This window comes from Staurois parvus, unplaced genomic scaffold, assembly GCF_062004578.1.
Source record: "Staurois parvus isolate SC_StPar_1 unplaced genomic scaffold, SC_StPar_1.0 ptg000361l, whole genome shotgun sequence".
Taxonomy (NCBI): domain Eukaryota; kingdom Metazoa; phylum Chordata; class Amphibia; order Anura; family Ranidae; genus Staurois; species Staurois parvus.
Window position 1 is genome coordinate 3,570,926 of NW_028318157.1, and position 18,311 is coordinate 3,589,236.

Genomic DNA, 18,311 nt, shown 5'->3' on the forward strand with positions numbered 1-18,311 from the left:
ACGGCCGCATATATGTGAACCAGGGGTTAATGTTGAACAATGCTTTGTCAATGCTTGCTGAATGCGATTCACTGAGGCTGGTATTTTCAAGCTAAGATGAAACTATCCCATTTGTACCTTCTGACACTAAATGGTGCCCATATTAAAAGGTAATAATACAAATCTGTAGATTCCCATTGGGCAAACATGCACAACTAAGCCTTTAGAGGAGCTGTGATGTTTAAAGTGATAAAGCAGGGTAACATAGACACTGGACACTAATGTATTTCCATAATTACACATCAGTTCAAATTTATATCTACGCCCAAAAGTTTTCAAGTGTAACTTTCTGTTAAAGTGCAAAAAATCTATATATGCATATATAGCACTGGATTGTGCAACAACACTATACTGGCTGCTACACGCTAGAAATGCTTTCTCAGCTTCAACGTAAGGCTGAAAATATTTATTCCATGCTAAAGCTTTTCAGAGAGCTCTGAACTATTCTATAAACTATCTGTAATACAATCCCATAACAATGCTACCCCACAACTGGTAATACCTGTTGAATAGACCACAGAATAATGTGAACTAGCAGAAAAGGGTTAAGTGAGATGCCCTCCCCTGGGAAGGTTGTACTGAGCACCTGCAGTGCAGGTAATACAGGGAGGAGTTATTGTTAGAATCACTGGACAGAGTGAAGCAAACAGATCTGGTTTCTGTATCCCAGACACACTTTTTAGTACAGATTGAGTAGAGTTGTTTCTCTATTTGCCTTGTAAGGAACAAAAATGAAGCTTCAATCAGGGGGAGCCTTAGTTTGCTTTCTGCTATATTTTCTGGGTGTACAGAGCTCCAAAGCTGACATTCTGTGGACAGCCAATGTGAATTTCTCCTATGCGTTGGACAACAGGACTCTGTGGGAAGAGGGAGAGATTGGGGTCTATGGCCAAGACTCACCAGTGGACAAAGCATATGGACTGGTGGTTCTGCCAAAGAGTCATAGGAATTCAAACTATTTTGCATGTACACCCAATGTGAACTTCAGTATTCCAGAGAACTGGAATGGACCTTGGATTGCGCTTATACAGCGAGGAGGGGGCTGCACCTTCAGTGATAAAATCAATGCTGCTTCTGTGGTGGGAGCCAGAGCAGTGGTCATATACAACAACAATGGAGAAGACAATGAGGTCATTGAAATGTCTCATCCGGGTGAGTTTCAAGGAAATATTTATGTTCAATCTCTATGTGTATGTAGTGTAAATTAAATCAGCCAAAAAAGAATGATACCCTCTACCAAACACTCTGAAACTTGAAACTCAAATTAGTCCAAAAATACAATGCAAACAGGAATCGCTTTCGGTATGTTTAACCTTCAACATAACTAAAGGTAAAACCTCCTTTCTTTTTTTTTTTTTCTAATATTTTGGATAGAGTAAGGAGGTTTTTTTTGTTTTTCTGTGTTTTTTTTTTTGTTTTTTTTGTTTTTGCTATCTGTGTCCCATAAGGACGATTTCCATTTACTTCCTGTCCCATAGGCAAACAGGAAGTGAGAGAAAATCCCTTCAAAGTGAGGAAATCTCAGAGTATCAACAGGATCACCAGAACTAGTTCCTTATTTTCAAAGATTACCTTTCTATTACATTTCTAATGGCTAAGTGGTCAGCAGTTGTTGGTTAGAATCCCAACCATGGCACTACCTGCATGGAGTTTGCATGTTCTCTTTGTGCCTGTGTGGATTTCCTTTTGGGTTCTCCAGTTTCCTACCACACTCCAAAGACATGCTGGTAGGTTATTTGGCTTTTCTCTAAATTGGCCCTAGTATCTGATGCATGAACGTGAGTTGAGGACCTTAGGTTGTAAGGGTCAGGGACTGATGTGAGACAGTATAATATACATGTAAAGCACTGTGTAAATTGATGGCACTATAGAAGTACCTGTAACACATAAACCCAAAATTTGGAATTTTCTTTTACTTGGTAAAACGATGGTAGACAGGACAAATATAAAGGGTGAATTTCCCTAACAAGGGCACAGCAATAAAACCTGACGGGTGTTCTAATCCCTTTTCTTTCCTGTCCAATGATAAAATAAAGTTTTGCCTTTAATTACACTTTAGCAGCCTACAGAAAAAAAAATAGAAATGTAAAAAAAAATAATGTGAGTATTGTATGGAAATGCCTGAATAAAGCAAAAAATGACACCCTTACTGTGCAAAGCATGAAAGAGAAAATTAAAACAAAATATTACTTGAGGGTATGATGGCATGTTTTGGATGGGTGGTCAAGAATTGCTCTGAACATTGGCAGCTTTCAGATCTTGTAGACGTAACGGGCGAAAATTCTGCCAATGTATGGTCAGACCAACAGAGTGTGGCCTGGAAGTTTCGTTTGGTCTGTTAAGCGTAGAATTTGATATAGTAATTACTGAGCCATCTGTTTATTCAGTTTCTGCCAGCTCTGACAAATCATAAAAGAATCAGTGGCACTTTTATTAAATCTGTCTTTCAAACTTCTTTGTACCTTCATTTTCCTGGAAGGAAATGTATATTTAATAATCTCTTAGTTATATGGAAGCTATATTATAGTGCTCTGCACAGTTACTATATCTAAAAAATGCATGACGATTTTAATGTATGTAGTGTTTTTACTTAATGGCGGCAATGACCTTTTTATATCCTTTTCTGAATGATGGACGTTTTCAGATATTTGGAGTCCCTTTAAGTTTTGTATTGTATATGTATATCTACCAGGGGTGGACTGACAACTCATGGGACCCCCTGGGTAATAGGGGATCATGGGGCCCCTGCGTCCTTGCCCAAACTCAAAAAAGCCTATGAAAAAGGTACCAGGGGCATCTCATGGGGCCCCCTACTGACACCTGGCCTTGGGCAGTGCCCGAGTTTCCAAATGGTTAGTCCGCCTCTCCTATTTACATAATCCTGTGTTTTTGTTTCTTGTGTAGTGAACAAATACATCATAAATTGAGGTCAAATTAATCTACATGACAATGCCCTTTTATCCATCACACTATTGTTCTTTATATTTGCCAAGGCAATTAGTTTTGGTGAACAGCCAAAACATTCTTCTGTTCAATATTAGCACATATTTAGTCCAACCGCCTCTCAATAAATAAGCTCCTAAATTTCTAATAGCCCATATGTGGAAATGTGTACACTTGCATCAGGGATTTCTCATGGACTCATCAAAGGAAAAAAATCCCGCAGCTCCTTAGTAAAATCAGAGGGCAATATGAAAAAGAACACAAAGTAGCAAAGGTGCAGGGGTTAGAAAGATAGTAGCAAATTTATGTGATTCTATGTTTTGAATATAAACTTGCTACTCTTTCTTATCCATGAGCCCTTGCTACTTTGTTTTCTTTTTCAAATAGTTTTGGTGAAACTAAACAAAAACCAAAAAGATAATGAAAGAAAAACTGTTGTGGGAAAAACACAGGGGCTGGCATTTCTGGTATCCTAAAGTGCTTCATGTCATGGCCTTTTATGCTGAGTCACTAGCTTTGATGTTTCCCTCACCTGATACAAGTATGCAGATCAGAAAAGTCAAAAGCCTCTCTGAATGCTTGTTCCAGGTCAGTTACTTAAAGACTTATGCCCCATACACACGATAAGAAAATCGTCTGAAAAATTTTGCAGAACCACTGATTGAACGATTTTCTCTTTGTTGATGAGCAGGATGTTTTAACCGATAATGATATTGTGAACGAAAAAATCCAGTTGAACAACAGTGAAAAATGTCGTTTTGCATATGAACGACCGATTTTCTATGCGGTGGTATGACGGTCGTATAAAAAAAAATCTATCAAGTGCTATTACGCATGAGCGGAAACAGAAGATGACTTGGATTTTTACGTCCAAGGAATCTTCATAAAAACGAACGAAAAATCCAAATGTTAAAAGTAGATTGGCCTAATGAGATAATGAAACAATAATTATGCATATTTTATTTCTATATATCACTATGTATATAGATAATGTAATAAACTATATTATACTCATTGCTGGTAATTGTTGTGTATATCGCTCGTTCTGGCTAGAAGAGTGTGGCTACAAGGTCACGCGCACACTGTATCACTTCCACTTGTACGGAAGACGTCAACACTACATATTGCCCAAACGAACGATTTTTTCTTTAGATTTGTCAATGTGGGCCACGATTTTGACGAACGAACACCTCTCGGTCGTCGGATGTATTCCCACCTTAAGTTCACCTTTTGAGGGGAAAAAAAATTATATGAAACAAAGAACAAAAAAGTGAGCGCTTTAGAATGGACAAGCAGCTGAAACACACAGGACAACCAAAAATCCCCACATGAATATAAAATATAAAGTGCAGCGCTATAATTGTGACATAAATTATGAGAAAGGGATATGGATAAAAATGAAGTAAAAAAATGAATCAAAATATAAAAGAAAATAGGTCCCAATGTAGAAAAGTCCCAGTAAAGGTGACTTCAGGCGGCCGTACACACTGACCACAGGTGCATGCAATATGGCAGAGATGGAGTTCAGGACGTAGTCGTCATGGAAACAAGGGGGGTAGATGCAATCCCTGGATCAGTGAAGATCCTCAGACCAAAGCAGCACAGGATCCACTAGACAGCAAGGAAGAAATCACAGCTCCACCTGAGAAAACCACCACTCCTCCACTGCACATCAACGATATCTAGGAGGAGATACTCCCCACAAGGAATCAAGAGAAAATGCCCATGGTGAAGTACAGTAAAAATGGTTTAATGGTATAAAACAGGATGCATCCAATAAAATGGCAACAAATTGGCACACAGCTAGCAAAACATGAAGGCTAGCAACAAAGCAAACGGGACTAACCGTCCTGTCAGATGTAATGGCCGCCGGAGCTCCACAATGCTCCGACGGCGTGGCGTCAAGGCGTGCGCAGGTTCCTCCTTACGCGTTACGTGCCGAGCACATCCTCAGAGAAAAGAACCGGTGTACGCCGTGACGTGCAGGTCGGAGCTAAATAGACAAAAAGGCGCATGCGCGATATCCAGGCGCCATTTTGTCATAGCTCAAACGGTCTGCATGTCCATCAAGAACTACCAGAGGGACAGCAGACGCTACAACAATTAAAATCAGGTGTACAATCTCTATTAAAAAAGGTCATACATGAAAGAAAAATGGCAGTGAATATTAAAAAACCTAAAAAAGAGGGGGAAATATAACTATAGCCATGGGCAATATCATGATTATTTAAAAACAAGCCAAAAAGCAAGGCGCGTGCGCCATAGCAAAGTACCAATTCTATCATAGTTCCAAAGAACAGAGGACTAAGTCTACATGCTCATACTAGATTAACAGAAGAGCAAACGACCATACCTCAATTAAGGATTTAAGCAAAAAATCTCTATGCCAAAAATTAAGGTCATACATAATAGAGAATGATGGCTTGAAGGTAACTATAATATAAATAACCATGACATGGGCCAAATAAGTACATATAACGCAGCAGTAATAGTAGCGTGATAGTCATAAATACATCAAAAATGTATTAAAACAGAATACAAGAAATAAAGTACATAAAAAGATAAATAAAATATAAATGAAATGTAACCACTGTTAATTCAACTATTGTCTATAAAACAGTTTACGTCAAGTTCGACGTTAAGACCCCGTGGGTGTAAAGTATCCAGTTGACAAATGTACCTAGTTTCTAACTGTGAAACAGCCCGGATTTTGTAAGTGCCTCTCCAATGTGGAACAATAGTATCAATTCCAATGAATCTCAAAAGGGAGGGATCTCTCCCATGGTGGCGTCTGAAATGTAATGAGAGAGAGTGATCTTTGAAGCCCTTTCTAATATTATTGATATGCTCCCTGAGCCGATCACGCAACCTTCTTGTGGTGCGGCCTACATACTGCTTGGAGCAGGGACATTCGAGTAGGTAAACTACATGCTTGCTATTACAACATATAAACTTATCTATATTATATGTGTTATTGGAACTGGAACGGAAAGTAGTGATTTTCCTTTTCCTCTTACCATCTACTTTGCAAGCTATGCATTTATTGCACGGATAAAAACCTTTAAAATTGAATAGGGCCAAGGGTTTAGCAGGGGGATTAATCACATTGGGAGATATAATATCTCTCAAAGTAGATGGCTTACAAAAAATAACCTCTGGTGAATACGGTAAGATTTGGAACTATGATAGAATTGGTACTTTGCTATGGCGCACGCGCCTTGCTTTTTGGCTTGTTTTTAAATAATCATGATATTGCCCATGGCTATAGTTATATTTCCCCCTCTTTTTTAGGTTTTTTAATATTCACTGCCATTTTTCTTTCATGTATGACCTTTTTTAATAGAGATTGTACACCTGATTTTAATTGTTGTAGCGTCTGCTGTCCCTCTGGTAGTTCTTGATGGACATGCAGACCGTTTGAGCTATGACAAAATGGCGCCTGGATATCGCGCATGCGCCTTTTTGTCTATTTAGCTCCGACCTGCACGTCACGGCGTACACCGGTTCTTTTCTCTGAGGATGTGCTCTGCACGTAACGCGTAAGGAGGAACCTGCGCACGCCTTGACGCCACGCCGTCGGAGCATTGTGGAGCTCCGGCGGCCATTACATCTGACAGGACGGTTAGTCCTGTTTGCTTTGTTGCTAGCCTTCATGTTTTGCTAGCTGTGTGCCAATTTGTTGCCATTTTATTGGATGCATCCTGTTTTATACCATTAAACCATTTTTACTGTACTTCACCATGGGCATTTTCTCTTGATTCCTTGTGGGGAGTATCTCCTCCTAGATATCGTTGATGTGCAGTGGAGGAGTGGTGGTTTTCTCAGGTGGAGCTGTGATTTCTTCCTTGCTGTCTAGTGGATCCTGTGCTGCTTTGGTCTGAGGATCTTCACTGATCCAGGGATTGCATCTACCCCCCTTGTTTCCATGATGACTACGTCCTGAACTCCATCTCTGCCATATTGCATGCACCTGTGGTCAGTGTGTACGGCCGCCTGAAGTCACCTTTACTGGGACTTTTCTACATTGGGACCTATTTTCTTTTATATTTTGATTCATTTTTTTACTTTATTTTTATCCATATCCCTTTCTCATAATTTATGTCACAATTATAGCGCTGCACTTTATATTTTATAGAAAAAAAATGATAAATGCACATTTTTCTGTGGGTAAAAAAATGTGCATTTATTTTTTTCTAAGGAGTCTTCAGATTGCGGGTGCAATATCAGGCTTCTGCAGACTCTCAGGATAGCTGTCTGCCCGTACATCTACTACTGCCAGGCAGTTACTGAATGGCAGGAAGATCAGTGAACTTCAAGATCGCTCACCAGCACTCTTGCAGTTCATTGAGAACTACATGCTGTCAGCCGCAATAGCTAATGGTATGTGTAGTCTATTCATTCACAACAAAATGTGAATGAATGACAAGACCGTGTGGGTGGAGCCACACATGGTTGTGCTGTTATTAGATTGTGACAGCAGGTGTGGGGAGAAGATGCACTGTCAGAAGGGGGGGATTGGGGACAGAAGGTGCGGATGCTGGAATATGTTAAATCTTCCACCCTAAATACTGATGGAACATGTACCAAAGGTGAACTTATCCTTTAAAGTATACAGCTAAAGGGTCAGAATCACAGACAACTAGAAGTTTTAATTTCCCCAGTGGTTTACATAGTTAGTTTGGCTGAAAAAAGACAAAAGTCCATCCAGTTCACCGATGGCAAAAAAAAGTTATAATCCTATACCCACAGTTGATCCAGAGGAAGGCAAAAAAACCCCCAGCAAAGTATGATCCAATTTGCTCCAGCTGGGGAAAAAAATTCATTCCTGATCCCCCAAGAGGCAATTGGATATTCCCTGGATCAACTTTACCTATAAATGTCAGTATCTAGTTATATTCTGTGTATCTAAGAAACAATCCAGGCCTTTTTTGAAGCAATCCACTGAGCTGGCCAGAACCAACTCTTGAGGGAGTCTATTCCACATTTCACAGCTCACTGGTTTACTAAAAATAAAAACACTCACTTTGCCCTGAATGGGTGTATGGCAGTGTTCGGTCTTGGAAATTTTGCACCCAGGCCTAAGCACCCATAGGAGAATCTTTAAGGTGAGATTACATGCTCTCCCATATGCAAAAGCCCTACTACGTTAAGGCAACAGAGAGAGTGGGAAACTGGTGCTGATCAGTGAGTATACCTTGTTTGCTGGGGGGAGTAGGGCTATCAGGAAATATTGTAAATTTGCCCATTCAGAGCAAAGTAACAGCATCTCTTTCCATAATGGTTCCACTCTTAATACTGAATTGGACTATGTTAACAAAACCCCTATTGTTGGGACAGCATTCAATGCCTTTACTGCTGGGACACCATTCCATCCATGGTTTAACTGTGCTCCTGTAGAGTGGGACAATACAACCGATAAGCAGCTACAGCCCCAATCTTACATAGTGTTCAGACCACTGTATGGCAGAGCTTCTTATGGATGGCCACCCTCACCTTTCCTGAGTTGTTTGGCCCCAGTTAACTGCATCAGACCAATCGTTCAGATCAATTTAGCAGGGATCAGAACCACCAGTTAAATGCCCTATTTTCTGTACATGCGAAAGCAAACCTAAAGACCTCCTCTGAGGCTTGTCTATATGTAAAATGGCTGCATAGGCACCATTCTAATAACAGGAATGTTAGAACGTTTTCTGTAATTATGAAGTCCAACAGATGACAGTGGATACCAAGGTATGAATCTGAGCTCCTGAATGAGGACACACCACCTGTTCATCTTCAGCATGTTGTAACTTAGTACGTTTTTAGCCCGGAAAAAAATAACGCTAAACTCTCATAATGCAAAGTGCGCTTCCCTTATTCTACATTGTATATACTGTTCTATCGATTGGGATGATGTAATGAGAACAAATGCAATTCTTGAAGATGTCAGTCCATCAATTGTTTATAGGCTGCTCCACAATGCATTAGGTGTAGTAAGAGTGTAAATTGGTTGCACTTCATATTTTATGAAGCCTTATCTTTACAAAAAAAAATCTTATCATATTGATCTGAGCTATTATATGAATGAATACCTAATTTGCATATTGTAATTTGTATGTTGGCTATTATGAGATTGTATTTCCTAGTCTATTGTGTACTGTATGTACGGGGCAGATATTGAAAAGGATTCTCATGGCGCTTTTGTGGTACAAAAATGTATTCCCGTATGTTACAATTCCCTCCAGAAGACTCCTGAACAATACTGACATGTTACTTAGTCCTGGAGCAAGAATGAGGTTTCTAATGTGTTATTTATTATCATTTGTATAATGTTTTTATACCACACCACTCCTGTACTCGATCATAAGTTTTCTTCTACTTTCCATTTCTACTGATTGTGGTCTACTGCACTCAAATGTGTGCACCGCTCCTGCCCTCATGTCCAATTTTGACATGCGACTGTGTGTAGGTGCAGCTGCTGCTTCCACTTCTATGAAATGTCTGTGCATAGCTCCAAGGTGGATTCACTCACAGACAGAGACTCAACACGTTCCTGTGTTGGGGTTGGTTTGATTGTATGCATACAGTTTATCACTTTTGGGAATACATTGGATTTTATACTTCTGCAATAAATTGGTCTTAAGATATTGCTCCTTCTTTTCATCTTTGCTTCAAATGTTCCCAGACACACCTGTATCATCACCTCTGCCAACTAGACTACAGGGGTTCCTGCTTTTGTACTCCATGACCAATGCTCATTATGCAGCAAACTGTAACAGACTACAAGTGACCTGTGCCAGGGAGCACCTCTTCCAAGTGGTACAGGAAGCTTAACTGGGCACGTTTCGGAGCACTAAACAAACTAACTGGACCAAGTGGGTTAAACATGCTTGGACATGGTTACAACTGCCAATGTGAGTGCACCCTAATATTCTGCTCCTGAAACACATTAGCTACTTTTGTGATTCTCACTTTGGCAAATAAAAATCAACTGGACCTATTAAACTTGGTACTCTCATCTCTTGACTGTCTTTTTGCATCACTACTACAGAGACCTTTGTTGGGTTTACCTGTTTTACATAAAGCTGTTCTAACTACTTGCCTGAAAATTATTCTTTATACTAGTCTGCAATGCTCCATTGTGCTGGACACCATGTTTTCTGGATTATGTTTCATACAGGTTTTCCTCTGTGTGTTCAGTTTTCAATTTGCATGACATTCACTGAAGATAAACTCCTTTTTTAACGAAAATGTACACAGGCTACTATTGCTGGGCCTATTTTAAAATACTAGTTTCTGCTAGTAGCTGTCTCTTCTACTGTAAACTCATTCCAGGTGTAGGACCAAGAAAGCATTGAATCCAAAGCAATAGCATAACAGTCACAGAATAAACATTCTCTAAAGGAGAGGTCAGCAATTGCAGCCTCCATAATCAAGACCGAGTCCCTTTTTTAAAGCTCAAGTGCAGCCAAAATTTATTTTTATTTTTTTTATAGTGGTGAAGGGTTGGGACAATCTCCTGTTTCCCCTCCTGTGCTTCTGGCAGGTGCTGGTTTTCCACCATCCACTAGGTGATGCTGTGTCATTGTACAAATGGAATGGAGTCTTTAAAGGAAATTGTTGCCTCAGGGGCGCTAACTGTAAGAGGTTATAGCTGTCTGATTGGACGCTGGCAGCCATCTTGGTGTGGGACCCTATAAATTGGGGTGTGCACACCATTCTGGCACAAGTGGTAGGTGAGGGACAGAAATCCTGCTTGTCAAGAAAAGTAAATAGCAAAGTGAGAGGTTCCTGTTCTAGTAGGGTCAGTTCAGGGACACTGTCTTTGTAACGTGGAATGGTATCTGGACCAGTGAAGTGGTTTTTCCTCAACAACACAGAGTGCCATCTCCGTACACTGCAAAACGCCATCCTCTGGTAAAGCAGGGAAAACCTGGTGACGTGGTACAGGGGAAAGCCTGGCGACGTGGTACAGGGGAAAGCCTGGCGACGTGGTACAGGGGAAAGCCTGGCGACGTGGTACAGGGCAAAGCCTGGCAATATTGTGCAACTGCTATCTTGCAATACTGTACAAATATGCACTGCTCTTTTACTTGAATACCAGTGCCTATAGAAACTATCTTTATATTTCATTGCTAACCTATATACAAGATAAATATATACAACATCAAGAACTGTATGTGTAATCTCAGACTAGGTACCCCATCTTTAAGCCCCACCTACACGCTCTGCTAAATTAATGTACTTTACAAAACTAGGTATACATTTGCGAAATTGCGAGAGTATAGTTTTAAGCTGGCTATAGATATGTAGAATTTCGAACAAGGAAAAGCATGTCCTAAGAAAATTTGAAGGTGTAATGCATTTGCATGCGATATTTGTTCAATAAAGTCCATTCATTCCAAAAGCAACTGTTAAACCCAGGACACTGCATTCCCTATATCTGGTCTCAGTAAACAGAACACAGAAATGAAATTATTTTAGTAAATATAAACTGATAAATACTTTTTCTCATCAGCAGTTATAGAAGTCTTGTGACATCTATCATAGTCCAGCAGAGCACTGGTTAAAGCTTGGAGGAGGAGTTTTCATTCTCCCCTGATTGCCTTATGAGGCTGCAGGACCCCTGGTCCTCTGTTTGGACGGCACCAATTGGCCCTGTGCTGATCACATGCAGTCTCCCAAACTGAGCAATACACTCCAAACTGAGCATGTACAGCATGCCCCAAAGGCTCTCTTCTATCAGCAGAGGGTTTGGGAACAGTAGAAGGGGAGGATCAGAGAAGACAGGATCAAACATCCTTTTTACACACTGTGGAGGATTAACCCCTTAGGTTCTACAGTGAGTATTACAAGCATGCTTTACTGCATATACAGACTGATTTTGCTGTTGTGGGTTTAGTAACACTTTAAAAGCAGACAAAATCTTTTGACTGACATTTGAATGTTTTGAGACTTTTTATACAAATTTCTCTTAAGACTTTTTCTTACTTTCTATCCATCTATGGCAAGCTTTATTTTGCATTTTGGGGGGGTGGTGGTGAGTGTAAAAGTGGACCTAATTCATAAGTTAGTCTTCTAATTAATTAGAAGGCAGGCTTCCAGCAACTATTATAGATATAAACTTGATACTGCAACTGAGCTAGTAGTAGTCAATAGATATGAAGCAAGAGAAACATGAAGAAGAGTATCTTAATTTATTTTTGAGGACAGTGGCATCTGGAACTCCCACCATTGTTTGCTACACCTTACAACCACCATGCTCCAATGACTCTGAGATGCTACCAGCACTCCCCTAGTCTACCCCAAAACCCCCCCAACACACACACACACACACACACACACACACACACACTTGCAGTCGAACTCTGGGAGTATGAAAAAATTATGACACTGCAATAGTTACTCATTATTTTTGTCTATGGCACCAATAAAAATAAGCTTCAGGGACCGGCTGTTGGAGCAAGGGATAGGGTAAGTAAATGTGGTTTGTAGTGGTACACCAGGCAAAAATGAGTATTTAACCCATGCAGAGTCCTACTGCAAAGGTATTTTTTTTTCATATTCCCAGAGTTTAAATTGAAACAATAGAGATTTTAAAAAATGTTGTTTTTTTTTTTTTAAAGCTATTTTTTTAACAGTTACATGCAAGTAGGTGAAAGGAACTCTGGGATACATGGGGCAACAGTAATGCATCCAGATTCCAGTACAGAAACTACATTACTAAATCTCAATCTCTGTTTTTCTTCATTTTTCAATTCCAGGACATGACATAAACTAGACTAAATTTGCAAAGCTTTAAAGACGTATTAAACCCAATTGCAGCTTACCAGTTCTTAGACGTGATGGCTGCATTGGTTTTCTTTATAGACTTGCTTTCTATTTTTATCTGGTGATCCAGCCAGCAGGTCTGTTGCTTTCCAAAAGCGCAAGCTGTCCTGCATAATGTATCGGTTTACCTGGATGAGACAATCCATTTAGCAATGGCAGGGGTGATTAAAATGATTAGCTTTTATTTATTCATGTAAAACCCGTTATCCTAAAAGGGGAAAAAACTGCTGTAACTAATTATAAAGTACATCTCACACTCCCCTCTCACCTAGACTGGCAATGCTGCTGTCTGCAGTGCCTCCTATGCTCCTTCATTCAGAGTGGTGTCTCACTAATGAAGGAGGTATGTTACTGGCTGGATCTCCAGGTGAAAACAAAGGGGGGAAAAAAGCCAAAAAGAAAACTGATGCAGTCATCACATCTAATGACTGGTAAGCTGCAATATAATACATTTTTGGCTTTGGATTTAAATACTGCTTTAACGTGCAAGTCCAGCGGCAGGAAATCTTCCTGGACCAAGTAATGACGTGAGTGCTTCTCCAGTCCTGGAGCACTGAGAGCCTGTAAGATGCCCCCACACACGGAGGGGTGTAAACAGCAGGCTGGGCTCAGAGAATGTGAGAGTGTTCTTCTGGCTGAAGATCAGTAGTGCTTGCAAGGAGGAAGCTTTTAGACCAGGAATGCTTAATCATTTGAAGAGCAAGGGCCACTAAAGTGATTTGGTAACCAGTCGCAGGACACAAGTGAACTATGGGGTTTTGCCACCTCCCAAACCACAAATTTAAAGCCTAATAACCCTTTTTATAAGTGCTAATATGCCCATTGCAAAAGCTCAGTGTATGTGATGTTTAATGCACTGACCTTTTTTCCTCTTCCAACTTCTGCTGGTATCGCTGTCCACCTGGGTCAGAGGAAGCATTGATTTATGTGGCCCCTGCTCCTTCCATGGCCACCTTCTTCCTTTGCTGCCGGCTCCATACACTCAGATGCTCTGGGTAGGAGGGTCAGTAATCCATTGATCATGACCTTGGCTTGCTGACCCACCATCCCTGAGCATGGGCATGCACTTCCTTGGCTTGAGGTTGCCAGCCACATCAGGAGGCCCTGTGGGCCACATTTGGTTGAGCTCCCCTGTTTTTAGATTTTTTTTTTTTTTTCAAAATCTTATCCTTACCCTGATATTAGCTTAGTTAACTGAGTCTCATCTCTGTTCACATCAAAAGCCCAGATGACGGAGTTATTTTTTTATGTATAAGTGGAGAGCTCGTGTCCTATGATTAGTTGCACATGCCCCCGGTGACTCAGTCATAGAGGAACATTTAAAATTTTTGATATCCTTTTTTACTTTTTACCTTTCTTTTGTTCTTTGTCATTTACTGACAAAGGTAAACAAATACATTTGCAAAACAATGGGACCTGAGGTGTGGCCTTAACAAACATTACTTTGCATAACACATTCCAGGGTGGATGGACACACAAGTATGAAGTACTGGAGGATTACCCCCACCAAAAAAAAAAAAAAAATATATATATATATATATATATATATATACAGTGGGGATCGAAAGTTTGGGCACCCCAGCTAAAAATTTGTATTAATGTGCATAAAGAAGCCAAGAAAAGATGGAAAAATCTCCAAAAGGCATCAAATTACAGATTAGACATTCTTATAATATGTCAACAAAAGTTAGATTTTATTTCCATCATTTACACTTTCAAAATAACAGAAAACAAAAAAATGGCGTCTTCAAAAGTTTGGGCACCCTGCAGAGTTAATATCTTGTACTGCCCCCTTTGGCAAGTATCACAGCTTGTAAACGCTTTTTGTAGCCAGCCAAGAGTCTTTCAATTCTTGTTTGAGGTATCTTTGCCTATTCTTCCTTACAAAAGTCTTCCAGTTCTTTGAGATTTCTGGGCTGTCTGTCACACACTGCTCTTTTAAGGTCTATCCATAGATTTTCAATTATGTTGAGGTCAGGAGATTGTGAAGGCCATGGCAAAACCTTCAGTTTACGCCTCTTGATGTAATCCCCCATGGATTTTGAGGTGTTTTTAGGATCATTATCCATTTGTAGAAGCCATCCTCTCTTTAACTTCAGCTTTTTCACAGATGGCATCAAGTTACCATCCAAAATTTGCTGAAATTTCATTGAATCCATTTTTCCTTCTACTCGTGAGATGTTCCCTGTGCCACTGGCTGCAACACAACCCCAAAGCATGATTGATCCAACCCCATGCTTAACAGTTGGACAGAGGTTCTTTTCATTAAATTCTGTGCCCCTTCTTCTCCAAACGTACCTTTGCTCATTCCGGCCAAAAAGTTAAATTTTAACCTCATCGGTCCACAGAACTTGTTTCCAAAATGCATCAGGCCTTGTCTATATGTTCATTTGCAAAGTTCAAACGATGATTTTTGTGGTGAGGACGTAGAAGAGGTTTTCTTCTGATGACTCTTCCATGAAGACCATACTTGTACAAGTATCTCTTTATAGTGGAATAGTGTACTACAACTCCAGTGTCTGCCAGATCTTTCTGGAGGGATCGTGCAGTCAAACGTGGGTTTTGAATTGTTTTTCTCACAATCCTGCGAGCTGTTCTGTCTGATATTTTTCTTGGTCTTCCAGATCTTGCTTTAACTTCCACTGTTCCTGATGACTGCCATTTCTTAATTACATTTCGAACAGAGGATATTGACATCTGAAAACGCTTTGCTATCTTCTTATAGCCTTCTCCAGCTTTGTGAGAGTCAACTATTTTCAGTTTCAGTTTTCTAGACAACTGCTTAGAAGAACCCATGGTGCTGATTGTTGGGGCAAGGTCAGATGAGTCTGGGCATTTAAAACCTTTGAGATTGACATAACCTGGTCTTCCCAGACGATGATTGAGAACAATCCATGACACTGGCAGGTCTCAGCTTGGCAAAGGGAGCAGTGCATGCTATAAATTCTGCAGGGTGCCCAAACTTTTGCAGATGCCATTTTTTAGTTTTCTGTTATTTTGAAAGTGTAAATGATGGAAATAAAATCTAACTTTTGTTGACATATTATAAGAATGTCTAATCTGTAATTTGATGCCTTTTGGAGATTTTTCCATCTTTCCTTGGCTTCTTTATGCACATTAATACAAATTTTTAGCTGGGGTGCCCAAACTTTCGATCCCCACTGTATATACAGGGTAAAGCCCTTGGTCTTGGGCAGATAGCAAGTGCCCATGCACACTTCAAAATTAAGGAAGTCATCATCGATTTTTAAAGTATTGAAGAGTTCAACCTACTATTAATAATCATTTAATCTAATTGCAACCAGTTTTCCCAACACATGCAGATATTTGCACTTTAGATCAGACACAATCCTCATAATTCTGCCACAACTGATTGCCTTGGTAGTCAATATCTGTGGCTTGCGATTTTTAGTCTGGATCAGTTTAGTCACACCAAATGACTGCATGATCACATTGACAGATGCGTGGCCACCTTCAGGGTCGGTTCACACTATAGAAATGCTGTCCAAATGCAATCCAGGAGCATTTCTCCATGCACATTTTTGAAGCATTTATGTGTTCCAGTGCGGTTTTTTTTATGCGTTCCATTGCACTCCTCATTTTCCCTCCCCTTCTTTTTTCTTTTTTTTTCTTTTTACTTCACCTTTTTTGGTCTGAAACTGAAACCTATCATTCAGCATGAAATCTGTACAGTCCATTCAAAAATGACCAGCTCCAAGTGACTGTTCTGACAATGAGGTTCATGTACAGTGAGGAAATTGTTACATTTCCCATGCAAAACGGGTAGGAGGGTAATAGGTTGCAAGAGATTTTATTATCTTGTGCCTCACCATCCCAGATAACATTGTCTGATTACAATATATTTTACAAAGATATATTTAAGGTTGTGGCTAGGTCTTTTGATCTGCTCTTCTAATTCTTGTTGCGTTTTTGAGATTCCGTAGTGTATAGCCAGCTATAATTTGTAATTGCTATTGCTAAAAATAGTTGCAGAAATCCTACCTATTAAAATGTGGTATTGATGATGATGATGATGATAAACTACTTTGCAAGAGAGACTGCTAACTGGTTTAACCTTCATAAAGATTGATTACAATTAAAAATAAAAATGGTGCCGGGAATGTGGACGTACAAGGCAACGCCTTCATCTGCACCAACATCACCTAAAGAACTTAATGTAAATGGATAAAAGACTGTTGTAACCTGCAGAAGCCAATTCAGTTCTAGCATTACCCTGAACTAATACAAACCCTATACAAGTCATTGAACTAAGTGTATGGAAACTGTATTGCCTGACATAGCATTTTTATTTTCTGTCCAAACAACCCTACTAGACAGTATAGGCAGTCTGGTGACCTGATTTTTTTTTTTTTTTTTTTTTTTTATGTTGCAATTAAAATGGTAATAAACCCAAAAGCAAACCTTTATTAAACAGTACTACAGCTTACCAGTTCTTTGATGCAGTGGCTGCATTTGTTTTAATTTTTAGGCTTTCCTTCATTAATATTCACCTGGTGATCCTGCCAGTTAGTCTGTGGTTTTTCAACAGAACAAACTGTGCTGCAGGTGTATCATTTAAGATAAACCATTTTGCTTTTATTCATGTAATGCCTTTTTATCAACAAAACTGTTGCTGTAACTGCTTATAAAGTGTTATCTGGAGTTTTAGATTTTCTAAATCTGCTAGTGCAGTGGTCGGCAAGCCGCGGCTCGCGAGCCACATGCGGCTCTTTACACACTTTAATGCGGCTCTTCTGTGTGCCGGGCGCCCGCTCCCCTCCCTCCTCTCGGGCGGCCGCCCCAAAAGTCAGGACTCTGCAGCTAGCCCAGCAATGGGCAAACTACGGCTCGGCGGACCTTTTAATCCGGCCTGCGGAGCGTGATCCAAAAAAAAAAAAACAGCCAGGGCAGCGCGCTCAAATGCAATGATTGGCCAGTCTCGCTGCCACTCACATCCTGATAGCCAGTGATTGGCTGTCAGGATGTGTGTAGGCGGGGCAGCGTGACGAACGTGAGAGGAGCTAGGCTCCTCTCACAGTCCGCCCTGAAGATCGGAACGGCACGGGAACACGACGAGAAGAACGCGCGGAGGTAAGTGAATTGACACAGGGGGGACTTGGCTTACTACTTGCTACCTACTTACTACTACTATATGAGGGATGAATTACTATATGGGGGATGAATTACTATAGGGGGGATAAATTACTATATGGGGGATGAATTATTATGGGGGATGAATTACTATAAAAACTTATTGAAACTAAAAACAGTGTACCATCCTATGTATTTTCAGTTTTAAAAATGTGACTCTCAAAATAAATTTCAATCGTGGTTTTGGCGAGATTTGGCTCCGTTGAAAAAAAAGGTTGCCCACCACTGTGCTAGTGCAACCCCCCAACCAGTAATGCTGCTGTCAATAGGTGCCCTGCATTCCCTTATTCAGAGTGTAGGTATCCTAATACAGGAGGTGTGCTACTGACCAGATCACCAGGTAAATACCAAGAGAAAGATGCCTTGAA

At 40.2% G+C, this 18,311-nt stretch overlaps 1 protein-coding gene across 1 annotated transcript in view; it reads left to right on the plus strand.

Moving 5' to 3' along the window:
• Nucleotides 1–676: 676 nt before the first annotated feature.
• The window catches only part of RNF128 (ring finger protein 128), a 104,225-nt gene continuing 86,590 nt past the window's right edge, over nt 677–18,311 (plus strand). The window contains exon 1 of the mRNA XM_089684928.1: nt 677–1,191. Coding sequence (XP_089541054.1) covers nt 771–1,191 — 421 coding nt within the window. The 5' untranslated portion in view covers nt 677–770. The remainder of the gene's footprint in view (nt 1,192–18,311) is intronic.